The sequence below is a fragment of the Oppia nitens genome, unplaced genomic scaffold (genome assembly GCF_028296485.1).
Source record: "Oppia nitens isolate AA-2021 unplaced genomic scaffold, nextdenovo-longstitch-racon4-pilon3 scaffold14_pilon_pilon_pilon, whole genome shotgun sequence".
Taxonomy (NCBI): Eukaryota; Metazoa; Arthropoda; class Arachnida; order Sarcoptiformes; family Oppiidae; genus Oppia; species Oppia nitens.
In genome coordinates, this window is record NW_026533193.1 from 99,314 (window position 1) to 123,305 (window position 23,992).

At 20.1% G+C, this 23,992-nt stretch overlaps 2 protein-coding genes across 2 annotated transcripts; both read right to left on the minus strand.

Moving 5' to 3' along the window:
- Positions 1-11,875: 11,875 nt before the first annotated feature.
- On the minus strand, positions 11,876-13,132 carry LOC128961914 (uncharacterized). Its single transcript, XM_054308241.1, has 2 exons — positions 12,079-13,132; positions 11,876-11,964 (listed from the first exon to the last, which is right to left on the minus strand). The coding sequence occupies exons 1-2, from the start codon at positions 13,130-13,132 to the stop codon at positions 11,876-11,878; spliced, it is 1,143 nt and encodes a 380-aa protein (XP_054164216.1).
- Positions 13,133-19,456: 6,324 nt separating this feature from the next.
- On the minus strand, positions 19,457-19,855 carry LOC128961923 (uncharacterized). The gene has a single exon (XM_054308252.1). The coding sequence runs from the start codon at positions 19,853-19,855 to the stop codon at positions 19,457-19,459; it is 399 nt and encodes a 132-aa protein (XP_054164227.1).
- Positions 19,856-23,992: the final 4,137 nt, after the last annotated feature.

A 23,992-nucleotide genomic window follows, 5' to 3' on the forward strand; every position in this document is an offset into this window, starting at 1 on the left:
ATGCAATCGATTAATATACAGAAAAAATAATAACAATAATTAAAATTTAATAAATATTATACAATTATAAATACAACTAAATTATTAAATTGTAAAATAAATTAAAAAAAACTATATTTAACAATAATTGAAAATATTTAATTGTCAGTTTAGTATAAGCTATTATAAAAAAACACATAAAATTATTTATAATAATATATTAAATAATATTTTTATTTGATACTGTTTAAATTTAAATTTATAMAAAAATTTAATTTATAATATGTATTTTCTAGCTTTTTATAAAACAAAAATATTTGTGATAGAAAATAGTAGTTTAAGATTTTATAATAATTTTTTTTAACAATAAATATTAAATATAATAAACATTTACTAGAAGTTAATAGAAAATACTAATTATACTAAAATCCCATTTAATAATTAGTATACAATCGTTGTTAATAATAATAATTATAATAATTACTGTATTAATGTTTATTTTATTTATGATTTAATTTTTGTTTTAAAATTATTTTTGAAAAATATTATCAAACTATAAATATATTTCATTCAGCAGTTTTTTACTGTAATAATATTTTAATTACATTTATTAGTTTAAATTAATAAAAAAAATAATTTCTAAATTTCATAAATAAATGCAACTATTATTTAAATTTTATTAAATTTTTTTATTATTGAAAACAATTGAAATATAATTGAAAATTATTTTAATCTCACTTTTTTTTATATATATATATATAATATAAAAAATTTTGTTCAGAAAAAAACGCAAACTTTTTTATTAATATATATATATATATAAAGTTTTTTTTTGTTTTGCAATATATCTAATATAACTGTTAAACTGGAGGGCATTTTTCGTTTCAATTTAAACTGTTTTGCAAAACACAGCAAATATTATATATATATATATATATATATATATATAATATACGACTTGAATTGTGTTTACATTTGGCTTATAATAATAATGTTGTTTTTTTCATGAGTAAAGTAAAATAAAAAATAAATATAAAAAAAACTAGAGATAAAAAACTTATTTCTCATTTAAAAACTCTAAACAAGAAAAATACATCGACTAAACAAACATTACATTTATTTATGTATATATATATATATATATGTATACAAACATTGTATATATAATATATATATATTTATATACTATATTTGTATAGTAAGATATTGAGATATATTGTGCTAATAAAGTGCTTAAATAAGTGCTATATTTTTTTCTGGGAGAAAAATTTGTGGTCAAAAAGCATAAGTGATTATTCAATAGATTTTTATTTATTATCGTAATTATTAAAACAAATACTCTCTCTCTCTCTCTCTCTCTCTCTCTCTCTATATATATATATATATATATATATATATATATATATATATATAAATACTATACATATCTACAAAAAAATATATTATAGTTTTATTGCTAATTAAAGTAAACTATTAATGAAAATTAATTAGACATTTTTTTGGGTGAAAAAATATATAATAATAATAAATTTGTCATTTAATACAAATAGTTATAATAATAATAATAATAATACTATTTTTGTAGTTTTCAATATATAATATGTTATTTTTCATGAATTATATTTAACTTAATAATAAAATAATAATAATTTTAGTATGCAAAAAAATATATATATTGTTGCTAAAATAAATTACCATGAACATTTATTATGACAAAAATGATTAAAATCCTATTTAGAGTATAAAACCAGTAAAATCTATTATTAGATTAACTATTATTTATTACATAAAATTATTATTTATATATATATATTTTTTTTGTTAAATTTGATTAGTAGTAGTAATATTCAGTAAATATTTAGTGTAATATCTTAATAAATACTATATATATATATTTAATACATACAATACTATACATAATATAATTATTATATTATATAAAAATTATGTTAACCACTCATTTATCCCCATATTATTAATCATCAGATGTTTTGTCATATTTTTATATTATATATATATATAACATAAATATAATACATAATCAGATTAGCCATTTATATATGTTGTTTTTTTAATAATAATAATAATAATAATATTTATTATTTTGAGTACTAACTTATAAAAACAAACAAACAAAAAATAATAATCCTTAATATAAATTTATGTTATAAATAATATTTATTTATTTTTTGTGTTATTAAAAACCTATTAATATAATATAATCAATAGTCTAAGCTTAATGATGTATTTATTTATTAGTATTATTATTATTATCGAAATAAATAATAAATTATTAAATAAACTATAAAAAAAAATTTAATCAATGATTACCTGATAAATGTTGACTAGAAATATATGATGATAAATATAATATAAACAATAATCCAATAATTATGGTTAACATAATAATAATAATTAAATTTTTTATTTAATTATATAAATAAATAAATAAAAAATTAAACAAAAAAAAACATAAACACTTCAAGTTAATTATGAAAACATTGAAAAACATGGAAAACAAAAATTTAATTATTAATACACATAATAAATATTTATAATTATCCAAAATGTTTTATATATGTTTAATTATTTGTTGTTGTTGTTTTTGTTGTTGTTGGTATTCAATACAATCATATAATTAAGTTTATAATAAAATTACTAAAACAACAACAACAACAATAAAACTTTTATTTTGTGCGGTTAATCACAAACAATGTATAAACACAATAAAAACATTAGCGATTTTTTTTGGTGGTGGTTAAACAAATTTTTATCATTTAATCAATTAATCAGTCATTCAATGAAATAGGTATTTAGTAGTAGTAGTAGTAGTAGTAGTAGTAGTAGTAGTAGTGATAGTTAGATAATTGTTATAAATTTTTTAAAAAATACAATACTATTTTATGTTTGTATTATTGGGAAAGTTATAGTATTTCAATATAATAGTAATCCATGTGATGGCAATTGATAATACATTTTTTTTTGTATTATATTATTAGTAGTAAATATTATTCAACATTATTACTAATTGAAGTACTGGTACATCACTGAACAACTAACTGTTTGTTTAATAATTAAAAAAAAAACTTTGAAAATAAAATCTCCCAAAAAAAAAGTATTTTCCAAAAACATTGGTTCATCGATAGTAATACTTATGTAATAGTAATTTGAATGAATGAGTGAACTGACTGTTCACTGGGTATGGTATGGTATGACTGACTAGTAGTAGTAGTAGTAGTAGTAGTAGTGATGCCTTTGGAGAGCACCGACACATTGAATAGTATGGTTCTGTAAGGAAACTGTGGTACTATTATTAGAGGCACTTCCTATACAGCTATTATACTATATATATATATATATATTGAGCACCGACTCAGTTATCATCACCACTGATAGTAATCAATAAGTTTTGTGTTATGTAATCATTGAATTTATTATAGATTTTTAATGTCTTATTGTATGAATTTTATGGAAAATCTATATATAATAATAATAATAATAAAATATTTTAGTTTTATTTATTATAAATTAAATTTATGTTATATATATATATTAATTAAAAAATTAGTATAAAATTTTTTAGGCTTAATATTTACTGTATTATTAAACACTTATTATCAAAAATATTATTTTAAGTAAATTAACTGTAAATACAAAATGTTTAAAATTAATGTTTTTTAAATAATATATTAATAATATTTAAATATTTAATTTTTTTCTATTATAAATAAAACTTATTTTAATATATTCTATATTTAATTTTAAAAAATAATTATAAAAATTGTTAGTATTTATATATATATTTTAAAAACTTATTATCAAATACTATTAAGTATTAAGTAAATTAACTGCAAATATAAAGTTTAAAAAATAGTGTGTTTTCTAAAAATATATATATATTTATAATATTTAAATACTTTTTTAAAAGTATATATTCAACTATACATTAATGCAAATGTATTTTCAATGTTATTGTCAAACACTCAGTCAGTCAATCATTCATTCAAAAAAATAATAGCACAAAAAAACACAATCACTCACTCATTCACTCGCCTCCCGGTTCTCTTAACACATTACACACATCACTCAAACACATACACACACTTAAAGCACCGGTAGTTTATGGGCACTTAAAAAAACTTATTGGCTATAGTTGTTATAGTACTAACACATACATACAGACACAGACACACACACATACACATACATACATACACAAACACACACATACACATACATACATATATACACACACATACACACACAAACACACACATACACACACATACACATACATACATATATACACACACATACACACACAAACACACACATACACATACATACATACATACATATATACACACACAAATACATACATACACACACATACACACTATACATACACACACACACTCACACACATAGAGAGAGAGAGAGAGAGAGAGAGAGAGAGATAAAATGCACAGAAAAATAGCATTCAATGAGATGTAAGAATGGATGAAAACAATAGATTTATATATATTTTTGTCACAATTTTTTTTTGCAAAAAAAAACATTACAATATATCTGAAACATTTCATGTCATTATGATTTTTTTTAAACAAAAAAAATTTATATATAAAATATTTTTACAAGTTTTCAAGTTTTGCACATAAAATATTTAAAATCTATATAAAAATACTATTATATATTTTTTTTAGGTAACCGTTAAAATCTCATTGATTGCTCAGTTAGTATCAAACCATTATATATTATATACAGTAGTATATAATATGTCTTAACACACAAAACGGCAAAAAATAAAATTATTTTTATCACACAAAAAAATGTTGTTATATTAAAAAGTCTATGTCTTATATTAGAAACATATATAATATACAGTAATAATAACAATAATAATAATAAACATTAAGACCACATAAATACGTAAAATAAATATAACTATAACTAACTGTATTTAGACACACATATTGTATAATAAGTACAGGCATTCAATGACCAGAGAAAATACATTTTAGGGTCAATAATATGTAGGAAATGAAACCCTTTTTTAAACACAAACATATCATTTGGACTATAATAATGATTATGTCTATTATTGTATAGTAAATCAAAAATATATAATATTTAATAGATATATATATATATCAAAACAGTTATCCTTATATTTTATTTAAAAAAATAACTAAATATATATATATGAGCTAAAAATTAATTGATAAAAATAATAAATTTAAAAACATTATTGTAATTTGACATTTTATTTAACAAATAAATTATTTTGTTTTATTTTTTTAAAATTTATCTTGATAAAAATGTTATTATCAAATAATATGAAATTAATTGTTTGATTTAAGATTGTCAATACAATTTTTATTAACGGCATTTTATTGATAGATATTTTTTTTATTATCAATTATTTTATTTATCTATTTATAAGTTGTTATGTTTTTTTTATCAATCATTTTAAAGTTTTTAGTTAATTTATCAGATTTACAAAAAAATAACAAAATTTTATCTGTAATAACTCACGTATTTATGCTTTATCTATATCTATATAGTATATACAATATATATATATATATATGTGTTTTATCTATTAGTTTACTAATAATATTTATCAACAACAACAACAAAATAAATCAATTTTTTTAAAAAAGCAATTTATTTGTATATTAAAAATTTATTTTCAYTTTTTCTATTTAATTGCATTATTATTATTATTATAGTTGTAAAATATAATATGTATTATACATTGTATATAAATAGTAATTGAAATTGTTGAGTGTATACAACAACAAAAAAATATATATATATAAATATTGCTAARCATATTGATTGAAATATTTATGTCACGCATTGTTATAATAATTATAATACTAGTGCTATACTTAACCCTATATATTAATTTTTAATAACATAACTTATAGTTAATTATATATGTTATACAATTCAAACATGCATACAGTATATATATGGTGTTATAAATTTAATAATTTATATAATAATTTCATCTTATATGTTATAAATATTTTTTAAGTACTATATTTTGACATAAATAACATTAGAAATATCAATAACAAACAAAATTATTAATATATTATTTTTTGTTAATAATTTYTAATAATTAAATTAAATAAAACTATAAATTATTTTTGTTATATATATAATAATATAACAAATAATGTATAAATAGTTTTGAAATATATTACTGAATATTCATTTKRACTGTTTTTCTCTCTCACTCTTTTTAATTGTAAAACAATTATAYATTTTTTATACTAATATAAAAAAATAAAAATTATTTTTGAATAGTTTCTTAGATTTATATATAATATAACAATAGTTAACACTATATATATAACTAAAGTATAAGCTTTATATATWTATATATATATATATAACATAAAATAAATTACAAACATTTAGTGTTAATCCATAATAAATAGCAAAACATAATATAACAATAAGTTTATAATTGCTTTTTTATTTTATATGATACAAAAAAATAACATGTGTTGAAAATAATTGCCAAAAAAATTTTTTCCCAATTTTATTGTTGTTGTTGTTGTAAAAAAATCTTTTATACCAAACAAACAATAAAACACTATATAATTGTATTATAAGTATTTTCATTAAACATTTGATGAGTTTTTTTCATATAATAATAATAATAATAATAACAAAAAGATATTTTTCATCAACAATAATAGATAGATAGATAGTATAGATAACACACACACACATAGAAATAAAATTGAGAAAAATAATAATAAAACGTGATTTTTTTATAATAAATAAAATAATAGTAACAAAAAAAACTTAATTAACTATCTCTATAGTATAAAATAAAATTGACAGCAAAATAATTTATAAATAAATAAATACATTATGTTATGATTAAAAAATATATATACAATAAATAAATTGTTATTTCCGAAGACATCTATTATTTTTTTGATTTATTTTTAAGATATAAATATAATTTATTATTTTTCAAATAACTAATTATAAACTTATAAAAAAATTGCTAATAAAAATTTGTAATTTTTTTGTAATCAATAAAATATTTTTTGAAAGTWATATTTTTAAAAAAATATATTAATTATATATACAAATAATAATAATRATAATAAGTTTGTATAATAATAAAAACTTTTGATATAAAATAGTAAAATCATATAATTTCTATCATATAAAAAAATTTGGTAATAAAAACATTTTAATGTTTTTTGACGGTTTACACACAACAATATTAATGTGGTTTTTATTATTACAGACAAATACACGTAAAATATATATATATAATATATTTATATATATATATATATAAATCCAATGAGTACTATAACTATAATTATTATTACTATACTTAAGTAAATATATATATATATATAGTTTTTGAGATTAAATTTAGYATTACTTTATTTTATATATCGGATATACTGGAAATAAAATTTATATATTTATTTTTTAAACATTATTTCTAGCAATTTATTTATGTTGTTGTTGTTGTTGTTTAGTTTTATTATACTATATATAACTATTATATATATATATATATATATATATATATATATATATATATATATATATATATATTGTAAATATTTAAAATTTATAACCGCCAATAAAAYAATAAAATAMTAGAATATTTTTTAGTAATAAACATTGTATTAATAAAAAATCTCAATTTTATGTACAGGTTTTTAAATATATTTATATAAAATATTAATTTTTGTTACTTTTTTAAAAAGTAAGTTAGACAATTTAAAAATTGTTAACTAAAATTTAAATAAATAAATAAATAAATAATAAAAAAACAATAAACTTAAACATAKACACAAACATTATAAAAAATTKTAATTTTATTATTAATACAAATTTTGCAATTATTTTATTTATTAATAGTTATACACTATTATTATTATTGTTATTAGTATTTGAATATTTRAAAATTATTTTATTTTATATCTATTGAATATTTAATAAAAACTTAACTTATATTTTGTGACACTTTTTTTGTTGTTGAATACAAACATAAAAATATAAATTGTTTGCAAAGTTATCCCCCAAAAGACTACTTCACTGTTTAACACAATTATWTTAAACACATTTGTATAGCAAATGTTACATTAATTGAATAATACTGTATTTGWTRTTGAAATAAAAATATTTTGATTAAACAAATAWTTTTTTTGTAACTAAAATTGTTTATTTAATCTAAAAAAAATTGTAAATATTTTCTATAGTTATTTAATTTAATAAAAAAATTATTATATAATTAATCAAACATTTATTAGTATACAACGATTTAGATTGAACTCAAAAAATAAACTCAATTATTTAAGTTTAGTATTCAATKGAAATATTTTTGAAATAAAATTGTTTAATAGTTTTTATATATAAATAAAATATATATAATTATATATAAAAATGTATAGCAAATGTTRCATCAATTATAGTCAATTGTATASTAATATAAATAACAAAAAACAAGTTATTAAACAAAATTATACTATWAWTTATGTGTTATTATTAATAAAATAATTTATAAAATATTGTAAATCAATTACAAATGCCAATTGAATAATAATATTTGATTGGAAATAATAAACTATTTGATTAAAACAAAAAAATTTACTTAAATTTTGTGTTATTATTGATAAACTAAGTCTAAAATTTTAGTTTTAATATTTTAAGTTWTATTTTATTATTAATGACATTTTAAATTTAGTAATTAGTATACAAATAATTTATATATATWAACAAAATAAACTCATTAAGTATTAGTACATATAGTTATTATATAATTAGTATATTTTTCATATGAAAATGCTATTTAGTTTTACATAAAAATCTACTTAAAATTTGAAATTTTTAAAMTAAAAATTACATGATTTGTTTGACATTAATTATGCAAACATTTTATTCAATAATAATAATATAATTTATAATAACTAATGACTTGTTATTTTAAAGTATTTAAAWCTATTTTTTAAAAAAAAAAAAATAAATGACATTTGAGTTAACTAGCAGTCAATTTGTATTAAAGATTAAATGTTTTGATAATTTAAWGTTTTTAAAGACTTCATTAAATTTTTATATATATATATATATATAAAACTCATTCAACTTAATTTAAATATAAATATTTGATATTTATTTAATGTAATAAAATTTATGCAATTTTACATAAACATACAAAAATATTATTAACATTTAGTTTAAATAGTTTAGTAAAAAAACCTAATTTTATTTTTTAATGTTTGTTTTTTTAAACTTTTTAAATATATATATATATAACTATTTTCTAAATTTAAATTTTTTATATAAATTAATTAAATGATGTTTGAAATTTATTATCTAATTAAATCCWAAAAAAAMCATCAAGCACCATTTATATATAATTAAGTTTTTTTATTTGCTATGTTATAACTATAATTATAGTTATATATATTGTCTATATTTTATTGCACACATATAAGTTTATATACAATAAAAAAATATTTGTTGTATAATAAACATATACAGTATTAGTAGCATAATAAACATCAAAACAATATATAATTTATATAAATTGTTAACTATMTAACTATATCTTTATATAATAAAATTAAAACCAATCCTAATRTATAGTACTATATAATTAAGTAGTAGTAATAGTAATAATAATACTAATAGTTATTATAMTCAGTGAATATTTAACTATTTTGTTTAGCAATAATATAAACCACAATAATATTATTGTTGTGTAAAAACCTTAAAAACATTAAAAACWTTTCTTATGACTAGAATTTATAAAACATATTTGATTTTTAGTATTTATTTTTATTTCAATTYAMGTTTACATTTGYAATGCTTTATATTATGGAAACAAATATTAAGATATATTAKTAATAAAAATTTATATATATTTTTKGTATTTATAATAATAATTTTTMRATTAYATTTWAGTTTAATARAAAATAAAATCCATTATAAATTAAAATATTAWTAAATTAGATTTATTTAAAAAKWATATTAATAWTCCTGGAAATTATTTTTTAAAAATAATTAGCTATAACTAAATATAGTTACAAAATATAACTAATATTTAATCTAATTTTAGTTTAACATTATAAAWTATTTAACTAATTTATAAMTRCATTAATATTACTATAATGTTTGAATATTTATAAATTATTTAATAAAAATTTTGTATAAATGTTATCTGTATATATCATATATCAAAAAGTTATATATATATAAAAACATGAAACATATTACATAAATATATTAATATTATATATGTTGTATACTTTTACAAGCTCTACGAAAATAGACATTTATGTCTACTTAGCTCTACGAAAAAATTAAACAATTGAATGGTATAAGCTCTACGAAAAATTTATACAATTATTATATTAATAATAATTACATTACATTGCATTAAACACTATACTATATTATAATAATGTATAACAGTAAAAGTTGTTAGCCTTCACTTTATTATAAACATGTTTACCTTAAATAAACAACCAATAAAAATCAATTAAATAATTTTATTTTTTAGATTATTAAATAGTATTTAAGAAGGCGAAATTGCATTATTCTAACAGTTAAAAATGAATTCACTAGATATTAATTATAATTTATTTGAAAATAGACTCTTCATTTGAAAATTGTGTTTTAGATGAATTAATATCAAACAACTTCAATCGGTTTGCAGATGCTGGTTTATATTATGTTGGCCATGAAGATATTATGAAATGCTTTGAATGTAATGGTGGACTTTATTGTTGGGAACCAGGTGATGATCCATGGATAGAACATGCAAAATATTACCCGACATGCAAGTATCTCAACGAAAAGAAAAGTCAAACATTTATCAAAACATGTGTTGAAATACATGAAAGTGAAAAGCGAAACAAAGTACTTTTACCCAAGTTCGAAGAATTGATTTCAAAAATTAATAATTTAAAAATAACTAATGAAAATATAAATCATCAAATAATATGTGAAACAAATAATAAATGTATAAATGACCAATTACTATGTAAAATATGTTACGTAAATGAAATAAATAGTGTATTGTTGCCATGTTGTCATCAATTAACTTGTACAGACTGTAATTTAAAAATATCAAATTGTCCTATTTGTAATTGTTTAATAGAAATAAAACAAAAAGTTTATATTTGTTAAAATTTGATTTTTATTTTTATATTTAAGTTATTTTATTAAAACGTTCATTAAATATTTTATCTCTAAACTCTTTTTCCAAAACGTACGATATATTTTTTCCGATAAGTTTGCATTTAAATTCATGAAGACGTCTGTCCCATACAATCCAATGCCAGTTAGATATTCTAGCTTGTTTAGAGGCATATGGTCAAACATACATAATTTTTACTTGAATATTATCATTAAATTTAACAGTTTTCATGATTTTATTTTTAAAATATTTATTTATTTTTAAAAATATAGAAAATAATAAATTCGTTATATTTAGTATTTTTAAAGAAAAAATTTATAATATTTTTTAATTTAACTTTTTTTGAACGTAAGATTATATAAAATAAACAATATTTTCCACAAGTTAAACTATTTATATTTTGTATATGAAATTTATTATATATATAATTGTCTCCATTATTTTTAATAAAATTAATTATTTCTTTATGTCTTGGAGGAAATCCAAATGAATCAAAGTATTCTATTGGTCCCGTCTTAGGTAAATATATTGCAACCCAATGTTCTCCTGGAAACGTTGATTTTTGCGTATTAACAATAAATCCACAAGGCTTTTTAATTTTATATTTTGGTAGCATGTCTAATGATTTAACACCGCAAAATTCTTTTGAAACATATTTATCTTTTTTAATATAACTCATTATTTCATTTGTATACATGATTATGAGTAATCTACAGTAACGTTTCTATTTTCATCAATTTCAATTGTGTTATCGAAAACAGCATAAACTATAAGTTTTAATGCGTTTGCTAAATTTTCATTAAATTTAATATCGATATTAATATAACCACTTTTTGGTACATTTATGTAATTTTCTGGAAAACTATAATCACTATTTAAATTAAATGCATATAAACACCGACCAGTTTTATAATTTGTATAATCAATAGGTGGAGGAAAATTTACTGCATTTGCACCAATATTTAATAGAAAATCGTGATACTCTCGAGTATAATAGTGTATATCATAATTTGGTTGAAAAGGTAGCTTAGGTAGCATTTCTCCGTTAACATTTAATGCTAAATAAGTAAGATTATTATGTGAAAACTTTAGAGGGTCATAACGATTGTTGCCATTATATGCAATTTCTGTAACTAATCCTAAAATTAATTTATGTGGCAGTTGTCCAATTATTACGTTATCAATATTAAATGATGATTGTCCAGCGCTTAAATTTACAACTTTAGTAAATGGTCTTTTAATAGGATAAATTGCTCGTGATAAACGCAATGCTTGCGCGTGAGCATTTAAAATGTTTGGTGCAATTTTTACTTTTCTTACAAACAAACTCATGTCCATTATTTTTAAATGAGGAAATGTATCATTTGTCCACCATCCATCTTTTCCAATAACAGGCCAACAAGGCGGTGCTTTTGTAAAAATCAATTTTATTGGTACACCACTAATTAACAATCGATTAGTTGTAAAAATAGGACCATGTAATTTACCATACAAAGACACTGGTGTACTTTTACGTACCATTTTTAACAAAATAGGGTCAGGTTTGTCATACTCATAATCACTATTCCAATATGATGTAACAAATCCACTTGGACTAATTGATTGATTTGATATATTAGTAATATTAGTTACAGCTTCAATAAATGATAGGTAATTGTAATTTTTAGATGCTTGAGACACTAAAGTATTTCCTAAATATATTGCTAATTGATCGAATGCAGTGTTAAGTACATAATTCACAGGACTATAATTATCTTCAGTTCCTAAAGTATCTGCAAAATCATTGCCATTTTGATTTATTACTTTGTATTTTAACCATAAAAAAATATCAGGCATATAAATGTATTCATCTGTAGATGCCTGGATTTCAAACTCTATAGTATTTGTATCAGCAATAGGCGCTTTTGGACGATATTGTATTATTTGAGAACCTTCAATGGCACCTTGATATGGCATACGTTGAAATAAATCAAGTTCGTTTTTTAATATTTCATTCATTTTACATAAATATATCCAATTTTTTTGATTTGATTTTACGACGACAAGATTTTTTAGACTTGCGTTTAATTATTTTTTTAGTAATATTTTTCCTAGAACGACGACGTGGTGGTTTATTTCTAGGTTTACGCTTTAAACCAGATTGTTTATTTGCAATTTTATTAGTAGAAATTGGTTTTGTTTTAAATGGTAAAAAATCAAAATTATTAGGTTCTAATTGATTTATGCCTTGTATAGGCTGTCCAGCACCAGTTTGATTAGTTTGCTTTGCTTGATTACAATAATATTTTGTGTAATCATGCATTTTTATTTAATGTGAACATGTCAAAGACAAAATATTAACTAACTATATAGTCGTTTAGGTCTAAATATAAGTAATACTAATATGTTTCCTTCATTTATTAACAAATTATTATCATTATCATCAGTTATTTTTAATTGTATAGAATGAATTTCATTATATTTTATTGGTAGAAAACTTTTTTGTTTAAAACTAAATTTCATAAAATTATCATTTTCATTTATGTAAGTGGGTATAACTCTTAATAAACTAACTTTTTTATTATTAAAAAAGGATTGTTTAACAATATCGCAATATATTTGTAAATAATGAATTGTATTGTTAATATCTACTGGTTTAGTATTGGATATAATTGGCTGCACAATCTCCATATTTTTTCTAAATATTTCTTCACTAATATATGATGGGTTTCCTTCGTAATACCCACCCCCTAATCTAATTGTTTGTGGTAGATTAAGTGTATTGTAATCTTTCATTCCTAATAATTTTTGTAATGTATCGTTTAATTCTAAATAAACAATACCACGTAATTTATAAAAAGCGATAAATTCAGTTGGGGTGATATTTGGATCAGGTAATTGAATTTTTAAGTTGTGATCATAATCATTACCTTTTATATTTTTACAATAAATAGCAAAATTACCATTTGTCAATGAAAATTGATTATTAGATTCATTAAAATTAAATGATAATTTGTTTATTATCCATTGATTTGCACGTTTTCCTAAATTATCTAATTTTTTAGATAAATATGTAGGATGGTAATTAGGTAAAAAATAAACTTGTGGAAAACGTTCAAGTATTAAATCTTCGATTTTTTCATTAATTTCTGTTACTGTTTTTTTAAAACTATCTACCCAATTAATTTTATCTAAATTATAATCAATTGTTATATGATCACCTTTAGTATAATTTGTGTTTGTTGGTATGTACATAAAATTTATCTCTGAATGATCACCAATATGTCTTATATCTTGATCCATAACCCATTTCATATGAAATCGGATATTTAAATTATCAACAATTTGCTTTTCACTTAACTTTTTAGGAATTATTAGTTCTTCTAGTGCACATTCCATATTATTTTCAAATTTTATTGGTGGATTAAAATAATAATTTATTTCACAGTTATTATTTTTATTTGTTAAATATAAATAAAATTTATTATTATACGATGATAACATTTTTAAAACAATTTTTGTGGTCTTATTATTAATATAGCTATCATTTTACCATATCTAAGTAGTAAATCATTGTTACTATCGTCTTTTATATAAAGCTTTATTGAATTAAATTCATTAAATTTTAATGGTACAAAATGTTTAATATCAAAATCAAATTTCATAAAGTCATCTTTTTCGCTAATTGCTGTGGGTATGACACGTAATAAATTTAATTTACTATTATTATAATAAGATTCTTCTATTATATCACAATATATGTGAAAATAATTAATAGTTTGAGAGACTTTAATTGGCTGCACGTCAGTTACAAAATGTTTAATGTCATCAATGTTATTACGTAATATATTCAATTCTGATTCAGATTCTGATGTAGGAATTGGCTTTTTCAATATATTTAAACTAGTTTTTATATTTGCAATATTGTATTTATTAAATCCTAGCAATTTTTTTAATTTATCATTAAATTCTAAATAAAATAAACCTCTTAAACTATAATATTTATAGGTTTTATAATTGTCGGTTGGTGCAATTATTTCACTGGTTTTGGGTATAAATGGATCTTTTAAATCAATAGCAAAATTTCCATTTTTTAATTTATATATATGCTTCTCAAACGAAAATTCAAATGGATTTATAATCCATTTTTTATTTAAATCACTAGGTTCGCAGTCTTTCATATATAATATTTCTTTATATTTTTCGTTTATTAAGTTATTAGCTTTTACGTTTAAATCACTAATCAGCTGTTTCAAATTTTCACGCCAATGTTTAGTTGTTGAATGATTTAAGTTTATCTTTTCAATGTAATGGTTACCATATTTATAATTTTCATTTTCTAGTACATTAATTGAATTTACTGTTTTATCTGTTGTTTCAAGTAAATCTATTACTGAATTTACTACATCAATTTCATCTTCTGATAAATCCATTATCCATTTTAAATTAAAAGTTATTTCCAAATCACTTAATAAATCCTTTTGATCAAGTTTTTTAGGAATTATCAATTCTGCCAATGCACATTCCATCGGCACATTGTATTTTATTGTTTCATTAAAATTTACATTAAGCTCACATTTATCACTATCATTTGTTAAATGAAAAATTTGATTTTCGTTTTCTCTGAAATAATCCATTTTTAATTAATTTTTATTAATTCTTTAGCATAATATGATCCTCGTATAATTGAACCAGATTTGTCACGCACTTTGTATTTATAATATGGAGAAGTATATAAAATTTTAGCTATAGTGAATATTTCTGTACTATAATTTTCTAGATATCCTTTATCAAAAATATTTCTTAGTAACTTAATTTTAACTTTATCTCCTAGTTTATATACTTGCTTTTCTCTAACAATAGTTGTATGATATAGATTATTATAAACATATATTTCATTCTCTTTAGTGACATCAACTGGTTTGTATTTTGTACGACTATGTACTGTATTATTATATGTTAAAATAATATTATTCAAAACATCAATAAAATTATCAGTTTTATTATAAAACAAATATTTTTGAATTTTTTCTTTTATTGTTCTATTCCAACGTTCAACTGTTCTAGCTTTAGATGTGTCACGTAATATTAAATGTTTAATTTTTCTCCATCGCAAATATTTTTTTAATTTTTTATTTGTAAATTCTCTTCCTGCATCAGTAGACAATATTATTGGTTTACGTTTAGATGACTGCATTATGTAAATTATTGCTTTTTTAACCACATCAGCATTTTTATATTTCAATGGTATAGCCCATCCATATTTTGATAAGTTATCAATAATCATTAATATATAACGAAAATTATTATTCGATTTTGGTTTTGTTATTTCAATTAAATCTGCCTGCCAATTCTCATCAATATGTTTAGACACTATTGGATTACGTTTAAAATTAAATTTTGGATATCGATGAACTGTATGACTCGATTGATTTAAAAGCCATTGTTTAACTTGATTTAATGTTATATTAGAATAAATGTTTTTAACATATTTATAAAGTTTAAGAGGCGTACTAAAACTAGAATAATATTTTGTATTATAATAATATTTTTTGAGTATATGATTAATATTTTTCCCAGTTAATGGCTTGTCTAACATTTTTAGGGTACTTAGCACGTATAACTTTAGAACGAAAACTTGCTGGTGTTTTCATATGTTCTTTATATTTATCTTTTTTAACTAAATTTGTATTTTTTGGAGATATATCGACTCGTTGGGATCGTAGATCTTTTATAAATGATTTTACTTTTAAAATTTTTTTTAAACTTTTATCGTTTGTCTTATAATTTCTTTTAAATAATCCTTTAGGTGTTATGTTTAAATATTCTTCCCGTTCTTTTAATTTTTTACTAGGTGCTTTAAAATTGTAAGTATATTTTCTTTTATTTTTATTTATATCTGGGGTTATGTCACAATCTGCTTCAATCTCTTTAAATTTTGGAGTTTTAATTTTTGGAGTTTTTACGTTTATAATTTCTTTTTGTTTATCATCATCATCTGATTTGGAAGCTATTACAGCACTTGTTATATCAAGGCATGCTTTTTCCTCTGTTTGATCGATATTATTTTTAAATATCAAAAATTTTCTTAGAGCTTCTGCATATAACTTAGCTTTAATTCTTTCATCAATATTGCTAGATAATATAGATTCTATTTCTTTATCCAAGTCATTCATTACTAAAAAATTTTTTGGTGTTTGATATTTAACTAAGTTACTTATATCATTTTGATGTTTATTCTCATTTTGAACAATTTGCATTTTTTGAAACTCATTATATATAGATTTGTAAAGTAACTTTAAAGCAGAAGCAATCAATATATTCAGCAAAATATTTCCTCCTTGTTGTTTAAGATATTTTTTACGTTTTATAACTGAAGTCTTTGTTGCAAGTTTTCTTAATAATTTTTTATTATTATTTAATTTTTAAAATCACAATTTTTTATTGGTAAGTTACCATGCAGACAGTTTTTAGCTATTTCAGATATTGAATTTATGACACAGATTTTAGCTAATTTTATTAACTTTTGTCTTTGTTTTGTAGATTTAGTATTAACGATTTGTTTCAGAGAGTTTTCACAATTTTTAATATTTTTTAATTTATTTTGATTTAATATAAATGTATTTTGGTGTTTCATTTGGAAAAATGTTTGTACGTACTCTTACATCATTTGATGTGTGTTGATTAAAATCTAAAAATAAATAACTGTACGGTTTGTTTTTAGTAGCATCTATATAGCTATCATATATAAATTTAGAATTATTTGCATCTATTTGCGAGCTAAGAATTTTAATTTGTAATGTTTCACGTGGATTACTCATAAGCACAATATATGTACTATTAGTTGAAATATCTCTCATATATTTACTTTTTGGAAACAAATTTTGTAACAATAAAATAACGGTAATATTTTTATGATGACTTAATTTTGTAAATAAATCACTAACAAGTAAGTCATTAGAAACTGTATGCATACAGTCATCTAAAACAATTAAATTATTATGGCTTGAATCAAGGTCATTTATTACATCATTATTAAAAGTATTTATTTTATTTATATGAATTCCATGTATTGAATTATAATCTGAGAATCCTTGAGATGAACAATATATTATTTTGTCAAAATATAATCCAAATAACTCATACATGTTTTCAATTAAATTTGATACGAAAGTTGTTTTACCACTACTTGATGGTCCACATACTAAAATACGTGAAGGGTGTGTCAAGGTTAAATCATAATTATTCATGGTTACTGTTAATATAAAAGTATTATAAATAATATGATTGGTTATTTACATTTATATATACTTTTATAGTTTTTATTTGAAATATAACCTTGAAATTATATTATAAAATCAAAAATTATTTTGAAATTTAGACAGTTAATAAAACATGGCTTTCATAAACCCAGATTTTGAAAATATTAAAATAATTATGTGCACTAATGGTTATAAAATCGATGGTGGCTTTTATTTGCGAGAACTTGGATTTTGTTATAATAATTTATCATCATCAATACCATTCAACTATAGAATTAATAAATCTAAAATCGATGTAACTAATCAATTTGTCATAGATTATATGGAAGATAATATTCATGGGATTAAATTTGATAAAAAATTTGAATTTGGATTATCACCAAGCGAAATTGTACCTGTAATCAAAACTTTATATCACTTAAATACCAATACACATGCAAAATATATAGCAGTTTGTAAAAACGATGATGGAATTAAAAGTCTATTATATAAAGCTGGATTTGGACAATATATCATAAATATAGAGAACTTAAATATATTTTCATCCACAATGATTCCAACAGATAATGATATAATGACCGAAATTACAAAAGATACTAATTCTAATCCATGTTATTTGCACGAAAAACTAAAAGTTACTTTAAAACCTTTGTGTGCAAAAGAAAAAGCTGAGTTTATGTATAATTTTTGTAAAAATACTCATAATAAATATTTTAACCCACAATTTATTAAAATAAATAATGATAATCAAATAAATACTGCAAAAACAACTATATGGTAAGTAAATTGTATTATTTTAAAAACTTACAATATATAATAATACAATTTATTTACAGATGCTGAAATTCTTACAAAAATGGTTCATCTAGAAAATAAATATATTATTTCTTATAATTAAATATTAAATACATTTAAAATTTAAAAATTTTTATTTTAAAATAAAATTATTAAAACAAATAATTTGTGTAAATTATTAAATTATATATAAAAATAATTATAAAATTAAACCCTCCACCAAATAAGTATATAATAATAGAAATTATATAGCATTAGTTGAGCCAAATCCACCATTTCCTCGTTCAGTCTGTGGAATATAACCAATATATGGAGTAACCTTTTTGTATGGTAACACTATGAGTTGGGCAATACGATCTCCAGGTGCAATGTTGAAAGCCAATTTACTGTTGTTAATAACCAACACTTTTACAATTCCAGTATAATCAAAATCTACAATTCCGGCTCCAATATCTATCCCTTTAACTGCTAATGAACTTCTTGGAGCAATAAAGCCAAATGAATTATTTGGCATGTAAATGCTTAATCCAGTTGAAACAAGTTTGCGTTGAGATGGCAATATCATTTTATCCTCATTTGAGTATAAATCTAATCCAGCGCTTTTTGATGTACCTCTGGTAGGAAGACACGATCCAAAATCCATATTTATTTTTAATTGTTCATCTAAAAAAATAATTAATCTTATAATTAGATTATTACATATTTAGTATTAGTTAAACATACCTTTTGAAATAATATCATAACTTAAATTAAGTTTATAATCTGTGATACGACGTTCATCCAAATAATTAAGACAATCAATATAACATTTTCCAAGAGACTCGTTAGGTTTAATGTACAATGTGTTAGTTTTAGATATATTCCACAAAACAATTTGCATAATGTCTGAATTTTTGTTTTCAACATAAAACAACTTGCAGACAATATCTTTAACATCTAAATCTTCATTTTTAATAAATGTTCCCATATAATTAGCTGGTATTTCGTTTAAGTTATTTACATATAAAACAACTTTAGTCATTGGTTTCACTGCATGAAAATTTAGTGGTGTTATTGATACAAGTGGATTAATTTTGTCTCCGTTAATGATTAATTCCTTATATACATTATTCATATTGTCTGTAACTAAAAAATATTAATGTTTTAATGAATTATGTCCAAATGGAAGACATGAAACTCCATCTGATAATATATAGTTCTTATCGTCCATAGGATGAAACACAAACTTATTAATAGATAATGTTTTAAGCATATGTTGTTTTGATTGAATTGTTGTCATAGATGTATTATAATATTTTTCATTTAACAGAACATTTTTATAAATATCATGTGTTAAATTATTTTTAATTACATTTTTTTGTACGCCTTTAGCAACTTTTTTATTTTCTATATTATCATATAAAATAGAATATAATTTCGGCTTTAATCCAACAAATTCATTCATAACTTTATCACCATATTCTGATTTTAAATATCCAATTGCTTTTTTATTTTTTTCATTATATAAGAAATGGTTTGTATCAAAGTTACTAAAATCCATTAAAGGATTTAAATAATTTTTTAAATCTTTATACAAATTGTTTGTTTTAATTTCATAAATTAAGCTATCAGTATCAGTATATAACAATTGAATATTTTTTTTATAATAATTTTTAAATGCTTTGTAATGCAAAGTATACATATAATGTTTAGATAATTCTAATACAGTAAAACCAATAAAAATAGGTTTATCTAAGACTACACTTGTTTTTTTCATTTTAATTAATGTAATATCTTCATTTAGTATTTGAAATGTATCAAAATTTAATTTCTGAATACATTTATTTGCTTGATTTCTATTTAAGGCGACTTTAACGTTAACATGCTTTCTTTTATCTTCAATACTTTTACCAAATACTGAATTATTCATTAATTTGTATAAGTCTTTTTCAAAATCATTATTAGCTTTTTTTCTTAATTCAGTATTTATAGAAATATATTGTTTTAAAAAATTGCTTTGTTTAAATTTGATACCTCTATTTATTGCTTTTATTTTCAATCCTAGTTCTAAATATAATTTTAATGTTTTAAAATGAATAATATAATTGTTTTTATCATTCAAAGTTAATAATAATTTTTCTGTAGGATATCTACGATAACCAAATTGCTTTAGTTTTGTTAACAAATTAGTTTGATATAAACTTAGCTGATTATTTGTAACTTTATTTTTTTCTGGAGCAAGTGGGAAATCTTTGTGTAAATCGTGTAATTCACTAGGGTATTCAAGATCACATTCTAATATATAACCAAATTCATTTTCTGTATTTATATTTGACCAATCAATAATATTTAAAATTTCTAAATTAATCCATTGAAAATTACTTAATGGAAGTTTTTCACTTAAACTTTTTCCATATAAATTATTAACATCAAAATGAGCTAAAAATGATTTCTCTTTTGAATTATCATAATTATTACAATATTTATTGTTTGCAATTGCATATCTTTTCATTATATTACAGATTCCTCCTCTGATACCTTTTTCTATTAGCATATACATATCAATATCTTTTAATAATTCAATTTCTATTTTTGTCATTTTTAAAGCAGCACACCATGATAAACCAGGAATACTGTAAAAATGACAGGGGTCTAATTGATAGGTATTATAAATCATATTTCGAAATGTTTGAAAAACATCAGCTAATAGACATGTATCTAACAAACAATAAAAGTTTTGAAATTCTTTAATATTTTTAAATTTAAATTTTTCCCATACTTTTAAAACATAATTATAATCATCTGAACTTATAGTAGATGCAGATAAATGTGAATAAAATTCATCAATTGATGGTAATTTGGTTTCTTTAAAGCGAGACCAATCATCAAGATATTCATAAGGGTAAGGACATTTTCTAAATAATAATTCTATATCGTTAATTGGTATTTTTTCTTCAAAAACAGATTTTGTAATTGAAAAATTACCATTTGAAGCTTTTAAATTTTTTACAAGTCTATCTAGACTATCATTTAAAAATTGACAAGAATCTAATATTTTTAAATTATCTAATTCAAGTGCAAGAAATTTTTCCATTGAATTGGGAATAATAGTACATTTACTAAAATAATTATTACTTAAACTATTTACAATAAAATGAGAATCGTAATTTTTTAAATTATGAAAAAATAAAGGAATTTTTTTGGGGATTTGATATAATAAATTACATAAATTATGGGCAGCACCTCTATATTTTCCAGTCATATGATCATGATCATAAACTTTTTCATTTAGAGAATCATTAAATGGTAATTTACACAAATGACAAATGTGATCTAAGTGGTGTTTTATTTTTTCATTTTCAGTTATTATCATTGATTTTGGGTTACTTATTTCACCATAAATTAAATAAGATACTGTAGCGAGTATACTTAAAAATTTATTTAGACAATTTTTACCAGTATATACATTTTTGTAATATATTTCACTTTCATTTTTTACGACTACTAAAGAAAATCCTGAAGCAACATGTTTATGTATTTGCCTAGACTTTTTATTAATCATCTGATTATCTTTAACTAAAAGTGATTCAAAATCAGCATAAATAACAAATGGAAATCTATACATAAAATTAATTTGTGTAAATTTCATTATATCATTTTTAGGCATTACAGCAGCAGAAGGATTAAAATGTTGACACAAATATTTATGATTCTCTAGTCTAACTTTAGTTTGAAACCCACTTAAACAATTTTTACAAAAATAATGATTAATTGATGAATAGTTACCACATAATCTATTAAAATTTTTAATAAAATAAAAATGATCATTGTAATATAGTAATTTTATAGTGTGAATAGCTTTCTTTTTAGATATGTAAATAGGTATAACAGAATGAGTATTTTCTGAAAATCCGCTGTCAATTCCATATATATTTATTCTTATTTCTAAATGTTTATTTAAATTTTCAAACTTTTTAATATCTTTAAGAGTAACTGGATATGATATATTATTAAAGTTTGCAAAATTTTTAAATGGTAATAAAGAATCTAATCTTCTATCATTTAAAAATTCATTAATTTCAAATTTTTTATAATACAACAAAGCAATTTTTACTAATATTGACCACATAAAACATTTTTGATCAGTATTTTTTAAAGAAATTAATGCGTTTTTATTTTTAATACAATCGGGTAATTTGTTGTTAAAACAACCACCTCTTAAGGGATTATATATTGCAATTCGCAAATCTAATCTGTCAATTGAATCTATTATCCAACCGCTTCCGATTGCTTCAAAAGTTTGTATTTTATTTTCAAAATTACTAATTAATTTGTTAGTAATGTTAAAATTAAAAGAAGATAATATGTAATTATCACTTGTAAAATAAGATATTGTATATATTTTTACATTAGCAACTGTTTTGTAAAACGTTACTTGAAGACAAAATTGTACTTTAATTGATTTAATTTTAGCTAATAATAAATTTAATAAAGTTTGAATATCTTCAAAATGTACATAAAAAAAATCGTGAGGATCTTTATAATCTCTTTTTGGATAAAGTTCATATTGTTGTAAAAAATTTTTAAATGCACTTTTAGATAACATAAAATTATGTTCTTTGTTAGAAATATTAGGCAATTGTTGATTGCCTTTGCCAATTTGATTGATTTCACGTAATTTGTGTAAAATAAATGTAGATTTAACTTTATAAATTTTTCCACAAATATTACAAATTATTTTGTTTATATTATTATTAAACTTATCACAGTGTAAATAATGTGCACGTAATTTATTTGATGA